We start from the raw sequence: 13,800 nt of genomic DNA, 5'->3' as shown, positions 1-13,800 counted from the left end.
TCCTAGCTGTGTGTTGGTGACTAAAAACCCAAATAACACTACCAAGTACAGTTAACATTAATATCATGCTTACTAAATGCAAAGCACTATTCTACGCACTTTAGAAGTACTACCTTCTTTAATACTCACAGTAATACTATTATCATCCCCATTTTACAGATGAGGAAACTGAGGTTAAGAGTTCTTAAGTAACTTGCCCAAGGTCAAACAACTAGTAAGTGATGAAGCCAGGGTTCAAACCCACAAACACTCTAGAATCCAAATTCATTTACATGGGAAGTAACAATGGAGACCACGATAGAGTGAAAAGTACAGTATTACTGAAGATAACATTTCACCCACATTGAACTACTAAATCAATTAGACAAATTTTCTTCCTTTTGCTTGGGCCCCCATTTGGCTAATGCTTGAAAGAGTACAAACCCTGCCAGGGCACCCCTTTACCCACAAAACTATGGAAACGAGTGCTTGTCCCTTGCTAATCCCACCATCCAAACTGCTCAGAGCCCAGGGCTGAGAACCATCATCACTATGGAAAGCGAGAGTAGCCAGTGCTCACCAAGCCACATCTCTTACCTGAAGACTTCGGGCTGGCTCTGGTTTGGATGGACACTTAAACCATTCTAGTTGAAAGTGTTCCAGAGAGCTGCTGTGGGTGTATGCGTTTGTGTGCTCTGATGAGCGAACAAAAGTCCTCTCCCTTTTGCACACTGAGGGGTTGCCACACCATGTTGTCCTTGGGCATTTGCCAAGTTCTCAAGTAAAGAAATCCAAATTTATAGCCATAGTTCTTTGGACCACAAGCCCCAGATTTATATCTCTCTGAGTCTGTGTGATGCTACCCTCTGCAATTCATTCAAGAGGGTATTAAATATTGAAGCTGGAATAAGGAAAAATGATAACCAAAGGGAGAAAAGAATGAGAGCCTGAAAAGATTTGACCATAACAAACTGCAGGATCAAATGAATGCATCCAGACAGAGTCCTGCATTGTTGACTGAGAATCTGCCTCTCTCTTGGGTGATAGCTTTAGCTGAGCCATAAACACCACTTTGGCTTCCAACCACAGAGTTTTATGTCCAGCTCACAATTCATTTCCAAACTTTTTCTCCAACCACTCATTAGAATTGCATCCTCCATTCCGAAGTTTCAATTTTTCAGAAAATGGAGAGTTGTCCTCATACTTTAGAAATAGGCTTAAATACAAAATGGCCAGCAGTGAAAAAGTTACCAGGGAGAGAGAGGAATTATTTTCCTTTTACACTGCCTACAATTTGCCCCCTTCACTTGTCATTAAAACAGGCAAACTAATTAGCTTTTCCAAATGTCTTTGAGGCCTCACGTCAGTTTTCTTCTGGGGAAAAAAGGAGTGGGCCTTCATTAGGTTTTTTAATATTGATATTAGTACATTTTGTATTAGTAAATATAGGAGAAAGTGTTGCTTTGATCTTTTTTTCAATTTTACTTTTTTTTCTTTTTTTTAACTTATTTGTCACTAACTTGACACGCCTCTACTCAGAACTCTCAGGAGCCAACAACTACCTTTGAAATAAAGATCAAACTTTGACCATGACATTCAAGCCCTTCTGCTAACTATAACTCACTTTCGCAGGCTTCTTGGGCAGCCAGACCCTCCACCTTACTCACCCCCGAGACGGCCTCGGTTTACAATATCCTTCCCCTTTATTCCACCTCCACTTTTTGAAAGGTCAGCACATAAGTTGCTTCCTCTCGAAGACCTCTTGGCTCTCCTATTTTTCCTGGTAGATTTTTCCTTTTCTCTGTCTTCTTTATATTCCTCGTTTTAATATACTCACACATGTACATTTATTCCCTCACTCATTGTGAAGTCCTTATAGGGGAAAACGTAATTTTTATGCTATTTTTATACAACTCCTCCACCTTCCATATTCCCGTCCTTGGTACGTGCTCCGCTGCCTTGGAACTGGTAATGGAGACTGATAAAGGAATGACTAAATATCTGACAGATAAAGCCCTTTCCCAGTTTCTATTTAGTCACTTTCATTTTAATGGTCTTGTGAATTCAAGCCAACAGGTTCTCGTTGCCTACTACTATGTGCTCAATATTATGAAGACATTGTGGCAGACCCAGAGTCATGGCCCAGAGCCTTTGCCCTCAGGAGCTCTGAGTTATTGCCCACGAAATGCCAGTGTTGCAGCTTAAAAGTTATCCAACAGGAGGCACCTTTCAGAATGGTGATTCCAGGGTCTGCTCTTAGTTTCAAAGACCAGAAACTCCATTTGTGTTATCATCAAGGGTGGTCTACAAGAGCAGAAAATATATGGGCTTTGAAGACTGAAAGACCTGGGCTTGACTCCTGATGGGGCTAGCTGTGCAATCTTAGGCAGGTTGCTTAGCCTCTCTGAGCCTACCTCATTGTAAAGCAAGCAGAATGTGTACCTGGGGGCGGTAACAGACCCAAACAAGAGCACTGCTCAAGCTGCATGTCCTCTGAGAAGCTTTCCAGTCCCCTCAGTGTGAGTATGTAGTCACCTCTGTGACCATGCGCAGCTCTCCAGGGCTCCAACACCCCAACCTGGAGTCACTGATTTACTGACCTGTTGCCCCATGAGACCACAAGTTCCCAGTATCCCTTGCGTGTGTTGATTGTAGCAGCTTCAAGTCGGCCAGGCAGGGCCCCCTTCTCTAGCCTCTGGTGGTGCCCAGGGATGGAGCCAAAGGTGGCTGATAAGGCTTACTAGGCTCCACACTTTATCGTTTGGTCAAGTCAGTTGCCACTTTCCCAATCTTCCATAGGGTGCACTGCAAATGCAGCTGCAGGACCAGTCTATCACCACTGGACTGGGAGCAGCCTATGGTGTGCAGTGCTTGTCAAGGGTCAGCTGTGAGTGCCCAAGGCTCTGCCTGCAGGCCACTCCTGGGCCCTTCTCCACATCTTTGTAGCAAGAAGTGTGCACCCCACAGGCAGTCACTCCATCAGCACTAGTTTCCAACCCCTGCTCCTCCAAACTTAGGGGAGCTAGTGGGATTCTCTTCTAGGGTTCCCTCACTTACTCCCCACATGGCCATCCCCTTTGAATGTGGTAAAAGCCCAGCTGTTTCATCTTTGCATCACTTTGGTGTCACTGAAACTTCACCTTGCAGAAATACTTCAGATTTTCTTGTTTGTGGATTCCTACCCTTCCCCAATTTCCAGCAGAAATTTACATTTTCCCCGTTAGTCACTGTAACTGGTATTTGGAACTGGGTGTAGAGTAGATGAGTGGGTTTGGATGGCTGTCTGGGACTAGGAGCCTGTCCCTGCTCATGGAGGCTCAGACTCCCCTGCTTGGCACAGGCCGGTGCCTTTCCCTCCAGCCTGGCCCTCGCTTCCTGCTGCCCTCAGCCTCCGAGGGAGGACCAGGGAGGCAGCCAGACACCCCAGCATTAGGGTGAGACCTAAAGGCTTCTGGTGTAGCACTTGCCACTTCATATTTTTAGTTCCCTGTGTCAGTTTGCTAAAGTGACAAAATGCAATATACCAGAAATGGACTGGCTTTTAACATGGGGATTTTATTAGCTTACAAATTTACAGTTCTAGAGCCATGAAAGTGTCCCAGTTAAGTCATCAACAGGACAATACTTTCTCTGAATACCAGTCACCAGCAAGCTTGGGCTCCTCCGTCAGATAGCAAGGCACATGACAATGTCTGCTGGTCCTTCTCTCCCAGGTTTTGTTACTTCAGCTTCTGGCTTCTCCATCTGTGGCTTTTTTTCTCTAAAGTTCTCTGGGGCTTTTTTTGTGAGCTTCTCTTAATTTCATCTCTTATTTTTTCCTGTAGCTTGTATCCTCTTATAAAGGACCCCAGTAAGAGGATTAAGACCCACCTTGAATGGGGTGGGTCACATCTCAACTGAAATAACAGGTCCCACCCACAGCAAGTCTACACCCACAGGAATGGATTAAACTGAAGAACATACTTTTCTGGGATCCAGAAAGCTTCTAAACCATCTCACCTCCCACTAACATTGAGCCCCAAGAGAGCTGAGCTACATTAAAATTTAATTGCTTCCTTGGAGACATCATGTTAAGTGAAGGAAGTCAGACACAAAGGGACAGATATTATATGATTCCAGTTAGATGAAATAGCCAGAATATGCAAATTCATAGAGATGGAAAATAGAGTACAGGTTACCAGGGTAAAGAGAGGGTTAATGCATAATGGGTGTAGAGTTTCTGTTTGGGGTGATGGGAAAGTTCTGGAAAGGGCTACGGGTAAGGGTAAAGCAATATTGTGAATGTGGTGATTAATCCCACTAAATGATATGCTTGGGAGTGGTAAAGATGGGAAAGCTTATGTTGTATATATGTTTCCACAATTTAAAAAAAAAGTGAATAAAGAGACAGTGATAATTAAATGCAATACATGATCCTGGACTAGATCTAATAATGGAAGAGAAAATGTCCAAAAGGACATTATTGGGATATGGAAAAATAGGAATACAGACTGTAAGCTTTAAATCAGTGTTAAATTTCTTGAAGTTGATAACTTCAAGGTGAAGTGATAACTTAAGGTGATTTCATAAGTGAATATCCTTATTCTTAGCAAATGTACATGGCAGTATTAAGTGTTCAAAGAGCATGATGTATACAACTGTATGCAACATACTCTCAAATGTTTAGAAAACAGAGAGAGAAAGGAATGGGTGATGGATGCATAGATAGATGAGATGGGTGGATGGATAGAGGGAAAGAGAGAGAGATGGATGAATGGACATAGATAGAATGATACGGCATATGTGGCAAAATGTTAAAATTGGTGGATTTGGGTATCTGGTTGGGGGGTATGTTGGAGTTCTCTGTATGGGTTTTGTATTATTTTTGTAACTGCCCTGTAAGTTTGAAATTATATAAAAATAAAACATTTAAGGAAAAAAACAATCAAATTGTTTATCTGAAAGGTATTCAGGTGGCCCCTCCCAGGAAGAGGTTGCTGAGGCCCTCTCTTGGCTTCATCTCACTTCTGTTCAGGGCCCAGAGTCCCTCTCCTTGCTAGACTGGAAACTCCCTGAGGGTGGGGAAGCCAGTGCTTCTCCAGGGCCCTCACCCACGTACCTGTGTTGTGAGCACATTTTCTTTTTCAATGAAAAACATGGCAGCATGGATTGATTTCTTTTTTAAAAGTACTTATTGCTTAATTTGTGCTCATTGTTGAAAATTTGGAAAACACAGAAAAGAACAAAAAGGAAAAAAACGATCACTCACGACAATGATGGCACATTTCTTTGCAGGATTTTCTTCTGAGTGTATATGACTTAGTATCCTATTTTCCTTGCTTAATGTACTGTCATAAAGGTTTTCTTTCATTTTTTAATTTCCCTATTTATTGAGCATCTACTATATATCAAGGACTATGCTAGGCCCTGTACATGTTTGAACCAGGCCTTAGAGTGGGAGTGTTTCTGGGACAGAGAAGCAGGAGGCACATAATTTAAGGCGGACGAACACCACCCTCAAGTTTCAGCATTGTGGACAACACACTTTAGGTCATACAAAAGTAACCAAAAAGGGTACCATAGAGAAATGTGCACTTAGATCTACTGTCTTACAATAATCCTCCCAGGGGAGACTTTTATGCAATAGGAGAATTTCCAAGGTTTGTCGGAATCTCCAGAAAAAGGCAAAATTGTATTCAACATAGCAGTTTTTGAATGGGGCCATTCTCTAAGCAGCCTTTCCGAGGTGTGACCACATTTAAAAGTCAGGCTTGTAATGAACTGCTTGTGCGCTGCTGTCAACCAGTTGGGGTGGACGCCGGGTGCAGGACTGAAGCACAGCCGGGGAGACACCCACTGGGCTGTAGCATGACACTGACCCTTCTGTTGACAGTCTGGGAGGAGGTCTGGGGAGTCTCAGGGAGAGGCGGGGTGGCCAGGGCAGTGGTGGGGGACGCTAGGCACATCAGGGACACAACTGTTTACCAACTGGCACAGGAGTGTTTCACTGTTTATAAAATCTGCAGCCTGTATCAGGGCATCCTGGCAACCAAACCCACCAGGAGAGCGTACTCTTTCCTCAGGTTATTAACACAACTCTTACATATCAGCTGGTCTGTCTCCTTGGACACCAGAGCCGCCGTTTGCCATCCTTTGAGCCTGAGCCAGAAGCGTCTGATTTGGGGCAGACCCCAGGGATAGGATTTCAGAGCCTGGCCATAGAGGGAAAGTGGCCACTGGCTCTGCCACCCTCCTTCCCAAAGCACATCCTAGAAAACTGGCTCCAACCCAGGAGCCAGGGACACCCCCACGGACAAGCTCTGTAAATATCGGCTGTGTTGAGTGAACATTGTGTAGTTCCGGGGTGGAAAAAGGCAGCTCACAGGCTGGAGAACAAAACGAGCAGAAGAGTCAAGTGGGGACTTGAGTCCTCAACATCCATTAGCAACAAACGGCCAGCATCTCCCAAAAGGCCTTCTCTTGCTCACCAGCCATCTCGAAAGTCCCATTTCAGCCTCTATTTTCGCTGTTTAAATGCAGGAACTATGTTCTCAGTTACATGGAGGGAGAACTCTGACACTCTCCCCAAATCTCAGCTTCCCTACTGATTTGGGTGAGGATGGAAGTGGGAATGAATAACAGAGAAGTTTTCCAATGAAACTATCAATTACTGAGCAAGGGATTATTGGGCCAGCCACACTGACAGTGCTCTGGAATTCCCATGACACCCTTATGAGATAGGCAGCTAGAATCACCATGTTGCCAATGAGGAAAACAGGGCTTTATTTACATGTCATATTTTATATGTTAAGGAATTATGTGGATACTTAAGGGCTCAGAGTACAACTTGCTCAAGGTTGCACAGCTAGTAAACAGTGGAGCTGTGATTTGAACCCATATGTGTGTGAACCATATGTGTGATCTTCTTTATTAAGATCAACCAGGGAGCAGATGGAGGAGGAAAGTGGCAGAACTGGTATGTGTGCTCTGAGTTGGGTGGGTGGGAGGGGGCATTAGGAAACAGTGCTGGGAAAAAATCCTTCCTATCTCCCAGCCCCCTCCCAGCATCACCTTCCTCCCAGCCCCGCCTTCTTTGCAGCATCAACTTGGAAGGTGCACTTAGGTCTCTAGAAATAGTTTAAAGAGAATGGGAGGGATATAACCAGGAGAAGAGAAGTCAAATAAGAAATGGAGCGTTACCCTGGATGGCAATCAACTGTTCTTTAGCTCACCAATAATTTGCTGCTGCAGCACAAGATACTTAAGTTGGCTATTACAGTCTTCTGCCAATGAAGATTTTTAGACCCAAGTAGAAGTTACTTAGGGAAATCAGAGTAGCATAGGAATTGTGAAGGTAGAGTTTCAAATTGCATCTCTGCCAGACACTAGCTATGGAATCTTAGGCCAATTTCTGTTTAACTTTCCTGCACTTCATTTCCTCATCTGTAAAATGGTTATAACTCTAGGGATGTTGTGATGACTAAAAAGGCTAATGTTTGAAAAGAGCTTAGCCCAGCATATGGGCACCGAGCAAAGCCCTAAATTAAAGTAGTTATTAATATGGAATTGCCTTCTTGTGAATTATTTTATAACAAATTTACGGAATGATGTCTTCATTGTAAACTTGTAGACTTACAATCCTAACTTTAGGAAAGACACAGAAAGCAAAGATGGGGTACAAGTCGTAATAGTGTCTAACTTTACTTTTATAGGTGACATGGAAATTTACACTGGAGAAGGCAAGACGAATTGTCAAGAAATCCCAGACTGTGGTAAGTAATTGGCAGGTAGAATGCTGGCCTTATTCTTGGCATGCTCCCCTCCCACTGACCCCTGCTCTCATACCCTGAAGACCATGGGCTACTCCGGTTGCTAGCCCACAACATGGAGTAGTTGAGTTAGAAATGAAATGACCTTGTTTTTCTCCTGCCTTCTCTCTAATCCAGGGTTTCTCAACCTTGGCTGGCCTGTGTGTATATCGTAGGATGTCTACCAGCATGCTTGGACTCTACCCACTAGATGCCAGTAGTACCACCCACATCTCCCTACCAAGCTGTGACAACCAAAAATGTTTCTTGATGTTGCCAAATATCCCCTTGGAGGCAAAATCACCCCCAGTTGAGAGCCATTGTTCTCCAGTAGACCAGTTTGGAGGAGGTCATTTCCTCCTGCTCCTCCACTTCTTAGAAATGTGACATTAGGCAAGGTGCTTGACTGGGCTGGGCCTCAGTTTTCTTGTCTGTAAAATGGGACAGTACCAGTATCTTCCTCTTAGCACTGAGGTGAGGACAGAGAGAAAAAGTGTGTAAAGCATCCAGTATCATGCCTGGAACTTACCAAGAGCTTGAGAAATGTTAGTGAAAAGCATCATCATTACCACTCTCCCCTAATGTGTCCTGTTTGTAATAATGATTTATTCAACAGATAGAATGTTCAGTTCAAACAAATGACCACTGAGACAAGTGTTTGACTTAGGCCCTACTACAAACCTGCCCCAGTTGAAAAGAAAGCAGAAACACAGACCATTAAAGAACAGCCTCATCCTTGACGCTAAAGATTCTGGCAGTCATGAAGCATTCATCAGAGATGAGAGGACATAAACTTGTCCTTGATTTCTCCTTGCTGGCCAAGCTCATTCATTACAATGCAATCCATTTAAGGTATATTAATTTGGCAACATGGAAATAAAGGGAGAAAAAAATCCCTCATGGGTAAGGGTTGCCAGATTTAGCAAATAAAAATATAGGATGCCCAGTTAAATTTGAATTTCAGATAAACAGCTAATTTTTTAGTGTAAGTACGTCCAGTGCAACATCTTATCTGGCAACCCCACACAGGGGGATATATGGGTTTGGATGTATGAGGGTGATACATATGCTGGCCATTTCTAAACAATCGATCACTCAATCACAATGTCTGCATCGCCAATCATTATTTAATTTAGTGACTAATTAAAAGCGAACAGTAGCCAGTTCAGCTAATGTACTTAAGTTGTTGAACAAGAAATTGAAACACTGTGTGAAACTCTTGACCACAACCTTCAGAACGTCAATCAGAAATGTAGAATAAAAAATTTCCTCTTTTATTCTTCTCAAAGTGAGCCTAAAAACTTACTCTCAGGGTATTGTTTACTTCACTAACAATAACTGCCTTGGCATTAACGCAAAGGCTAATTAGGATTTTACAATTTTTCATTCCATCCGCAGCATTGTACGCATAATTCATGGGGCAGGATTCCAATAGTTCCTTGCAAGAAGCCAAAAGAAAAAAAAAAAATCTTACTCAATAATTCAACAATAAAAAACTTCCCAAAAGCCTCCCCCAATTTATTTTCTCTCTAGATTAAAGCTATCAAGGGAAAAATATTCAGAAAATGCAAATAAAGTATCTCTGAAAAAAATGCTGAGAAGGCTGACTGCAATTAATTCCATTGTGATGCCTGATGAAACTGCAGACCCAGCCAGGAGTCAGAAAGAAGCACATTCTGGGTTGCATATCCTTTCAGCACAGCCTGCTGGACTGTGAGAATCCAGATTGGAGACATTTAAGTATTGTCAAGAGAATCAAATGTTCCAGAGAAGATCTGGATCTCAGTGTGGCCCTGAGAGGCTCTGCAGAGGGACCTTCCCTGGGTATGGCAGAGCACTAAACATCTAAGTACCTGACTTTTGGAATCATAACTTATTTCATTCTCACAAAACCCCCTACAAAGTGTTTTTGCTATCAAGCCCATCTTAGATGAGAGGACTGAGGCTCAGATAGGTTAAGAAATTTGCCTACTTCACATAGCCAGTAAATGAGAAATCCATCATTTAAATTCAGATCTAGCTATATCCAAGTTCCCATACACTTTCCGCCAAGCCAGTCTCTCTTAATCAAGCCTCCTCAGTGCTAAACTCCAGAGAGCACCATTCATATCATGGGCTATGTGGACACTGGACTAATGCAGTGCACAACCTGTGCAGCTATACATAACAGCTCTGATCTCAAACCTGCCTGGTAATGGAGTCAGCTGGAGAGCCTTTAAAAATTGCTGTTGTTCCAGTCCCACCCCTCATGAACTAATTCCAGGCAATCCTAATATACGGTTAGGGTCGAAAAGCACTTCACTATGTACAAATTCCATTTCAGGTTGGCTGTGTACAAAAGAAGAGTGATTACTCTCCCCTTTGACCTTCCATTTATTCCATCCACCCCATTTTTCTTTACTCAAACCCTGTTTGTTGTTCTGTATTCATTTAAAATCTTGTGTGTGGGGAAACTCAGGATACAAGCAAAAGCTGGTAAACAGATTGCAAACTGAAGATGCTGCATGACTCCTGTCCCCGGAGAAAGCCAAGATTTGAGACTTTCATTTTAGATGGGATTAGATGCAGCCAGAAGCATATTTTAAATCCACTGCTGAGTTAATAACAACCCACATTTTACCTCTGTCCAGCACTCAAATTGGAAGGAAGGGGCTAGCAAACACGCAAGCAAGGGCATCTGAAATGTTGCTCTGTGTGCATTTCAGTTGTCTTTTACAAGCAAATTGTAAGAGGCTGATCTTTCCTGTACTATGTGATGAAGACACCTGATAATCAAAACCTCTGTAAACAGGAGGAGTTCTTGGGGGTCCCCGGGCAAGCTACATCATCTATTGCCCATCTCCTAGCCCCAGTTTCTGCAAAATGAATGTCAAAGACAGCTGTGACATTCAGGCTGAATTTTGATGGTGAACAGCTGTGCAAATTATAAACTCTGAACCTATTGTACCTCTTGTGTAGCAACCATAAGGCTGTCCACATAATTTTTTAATGTATCGGATACCATCAATTTTAAAATCACTTTTGCCATTAATTGTACCAAGGCTGTTAGACTAAAGTAAATATCAAACATTCAAATGCAACCTGACTTCTGACTTCGGGTGTCCAAATGTACCTATACTTCCAAACTGCTATCAGGTTTGTGGTATAATTTTCATTCATGCTGGTGTTTGACTTGCAATGTGCCTACAGTCCCCATCTCTATTGGTTACCAAGTCCCTGGAGTAAACCTTCTAAACACCCCTCCTTTTCACCCCCACCCCACCCCCTTGCCTTAAATTAGTGCTATGGGCAATTTTGCCTCCAGGGGACATTTGGCAAGGTCTGGAGACATTTTTGGTTTTCATAACTGGCATCTAGTGGGTAGAGACCAGGGAGGCTGCTAAACGTCCTACAATGCATAGGGCAGCCCCCAAAACAAAGAATTATCCAGCCTAAGATGTCAATAGTGCTGAGGTTAGAAACCCTGGGATCAGGCTTCAGGCTCTCTTATTGCTAAGGGGTCTCTCCTCTGCCCCATCTCGCTTCCTCCAGGCCATCCTCCCACCCCCAGGAATATATTTCCGAAATGCAAATGTGGTTTCTCTGCTTATTACCTTCCAGGATGCCCACTGTCCTCAGGATAACATGTGCTGGGCATCCTAGGCTTGTAGTGTCTCCTTCCCCCCATGGTTTACCATATTCCCTGGAGTAAACCCCATGCTCCAGCCAAGAGGAGGTCTCTGAAGATGCCAAATGTCCTCATACCTCTCTAACACTGTGCAGGGTACTCTCTGCCTGGAGTCAGGCTTCTCTGGCTTTAGTGTGCACCCCAACAACCTGGGGACCTTCTTAAAATGCAGATTCTTATTCAGTAGATCTGGGCTGGGGCCTGAGACTCTGCACTTCTAAACAGCACCCAGGTGGCGTCACTGCTCCTAGTCTGTGAATGGTACCTTGAGGGGCTAGGACTTAGGGCAATGGTTCTCAAAGCTTAGTGGACATCAGAGTCACCTGGGGGCATGTTCAAACAGACTGTCAGACCCTAACTCCCCAAGTTTCCAATTCAGTAGCTCTGGGGTGGGGCCTTATCACTTACATTTCTAACAAGTCTGTAGACTGCACTTTGGGTAGCAAAGCCTCAGAGTGTCTTTTTCTTCCTTCCCACCTGGTTCATTCCTACCTGACCTCTGAGTCATCTGCTCATGCCCCTCTGGGTTCCTAGAGAGCCCTGCAAATCCCTCCCCTGCTGCAGACAACACGGGATGTGCTAAGAGCTGAGATATCCACCCATATCCTCCACGAGACTGCAATCTCAGTGAGGACAGACAGCCTCTTCTGAGCCCTTACAATGTAGATGGGGCAACTATTCAGGGTTGGTCCTCTAATCCTAGAAAACTGGACAAACTTCACAAAGATCCTTAAACATTTCGTTTATATTCCGAAAAAGTTTCCAATGCTTCTTTGCCAGGGTCAAAATATTGCCAATGCCCACATCATAGTCTGCCAGAGCTGCTATGACAAATACCACATGATGGGTTGGCTTAGCAACAGGAATTTATGGTCTCACCATTTTGGAGGCTAGAGGTCCAAAATCAAGGCATCAGCAAGGCCATGCTTTCTCCCCAAAGCCTGTAGCATTGTGGAGCTAGCTTGCCACTACCCTTGGGGTTCCCTGGCTTGCATCTCTGCCTCCCGTCGCATGATGCTCTCTCTCTCCTCGTGTCTGCTCTTCTGGTTTCCACTGACTTCCGGCTTCTGGCTCTGTGGTCTTCTCTGACTAAATACACCCCAATTTCTTCTGCTTATAAAGGACTCCATTCATACGGATCAAGGCCCACCCTGATTCATCTAGGCCCACTTTAACTAGAAGTAACATTTTCAAAACATCCTATTTGCACCCACAGGAACATGGATTAAGATTAAGAACACATCTTTCACTGGGGCACAAGTCCATTGACCACAGCCCATGATAAAACTCACAACAATTCCAAGGACTGTATCAACTATATCTTTCTCTTCACTCATTATGCTGGCTCCTAACTTTTTCTACCCTATTGTCTTCTCTCTTTTATTTGGGGAAGGCTTTGTGGAAACCGCAGTCTTTCTAAAAGCACCATTCAGTATGAAGCCAGAGTTTTTAGTTTGTCAAACATCTGGAGTTTTGGGGACACCACTGTCTGAAGTCCCTTTGCCTCAAGCAGCCTGAGGAGCTGCCTGGGCACAGTCTCCTCCTCCCTCGGGAAGGGCCTTCCTTCTCTCCAAGCCGTGGACTGTGTCTCTCCCGTTAGGTTTTATTTTACCTCGTAATAGGATGGAATGATTTTATTTGAAAATGTTGTTTATTTCCAAATCCTCTTTCAAAGCACGTGGGTAGAATGAGGGAGAGGGATGTTGTTGTCATTAGAGAATTGGACCCTTTTGGGAAGAGGGCGCCCTGGAAGGTGGCACTAGCTGGCTGGGTGAAACTCCCAGGCTGAGAAACCAACACAAAGAACAGGAGGCAGATTGAATATTAGGGTGTGGGGGCAGGAACGAGAGGGAAATTTAAATAAGTAAAACGGAGGATGCTAGACTGTGGGAGAGGAAGGGTCTTTGGAAGTTGGGGAATCATTTCTTGACCTAAACAACTGGTTTTTATTATTATTACTATTGTCTTTTTTTTTCCTCCCCAGAAATATCCTAGAAGTGGTTCTGATATTTGTTCACTTCCGTTTTTGGCCAAGATCTGTCAGCAAATTAAATAGTACGTATGCTATCTCTATCTTCCTGAGCACTGACCTGTGATAACATCTTTGGTTGTTGCTGTTTTCTCATGACTAAAATAATCCTCAGATTTGAAAGGCATCTTCCTGAAGGTGAAAGCGTCCCTTGCTCTAAACATGACTTGCACAGAAAGTGGAAGACAAATTATCTCTGAACAAATCACTTTGGAAGTATATTGGATACCACTATCTTTGAATCTCAAAGCTTGACTTCTGCACTGAACTGGAGTGTAAGCTGCTGGTGGCACTTCCTTGGCTGATGGCCGGCACTCATTTGCAACACACCTGGAAAC

General features: G+C 43.7%; 1 protein-coding gene across 2 annotated transcripts in view; it reads left to right on the top strand.

Moving 5' to 3' along the window:
• The window catches only part of AOAH (acyloxyacyl hydrolase), a 185,226-nt gene that overhangs the window by 61,619 nt on the left and 109,807 nt on the right, over positions 1-13,800 (top strand). For both annotated transcript variants that reach the window (XM_037837087.1, XM_037837086.1), the window contains 2 exons: positions 7,671-7,730; positions 13,418-13,488. In XM_037837087.1, the coding sequence (XP_037693015.1) occupies positions 7,671-7,730; positions 13,418-13,488 (131 nt within the window). The remainder of the gene's footprint in view (positions 1-7,670; positions 7,731-13,417; positions 13,489-13,800) is intronic.

This window comes from Choloepus didactylus, chromosome 5 (assembly GCF_015220235.1).
Source record: "Choloepus didactylus isolate mChoDid1 chromosome 5, mChoDid1.pri, whole genome shotgun sequence".
Lineage (NCBI taxonomy): Eukaryota > Metazoa > Chordata > Mammalia > Pilosa > Megalonychidae > Choloepus > Choloepus didactylus.
The sequence above is the reverse complement of the archived record's forward strand: the minus strand, read 5'-3'. Positions and strand labels throughout refer to the sequence as shown.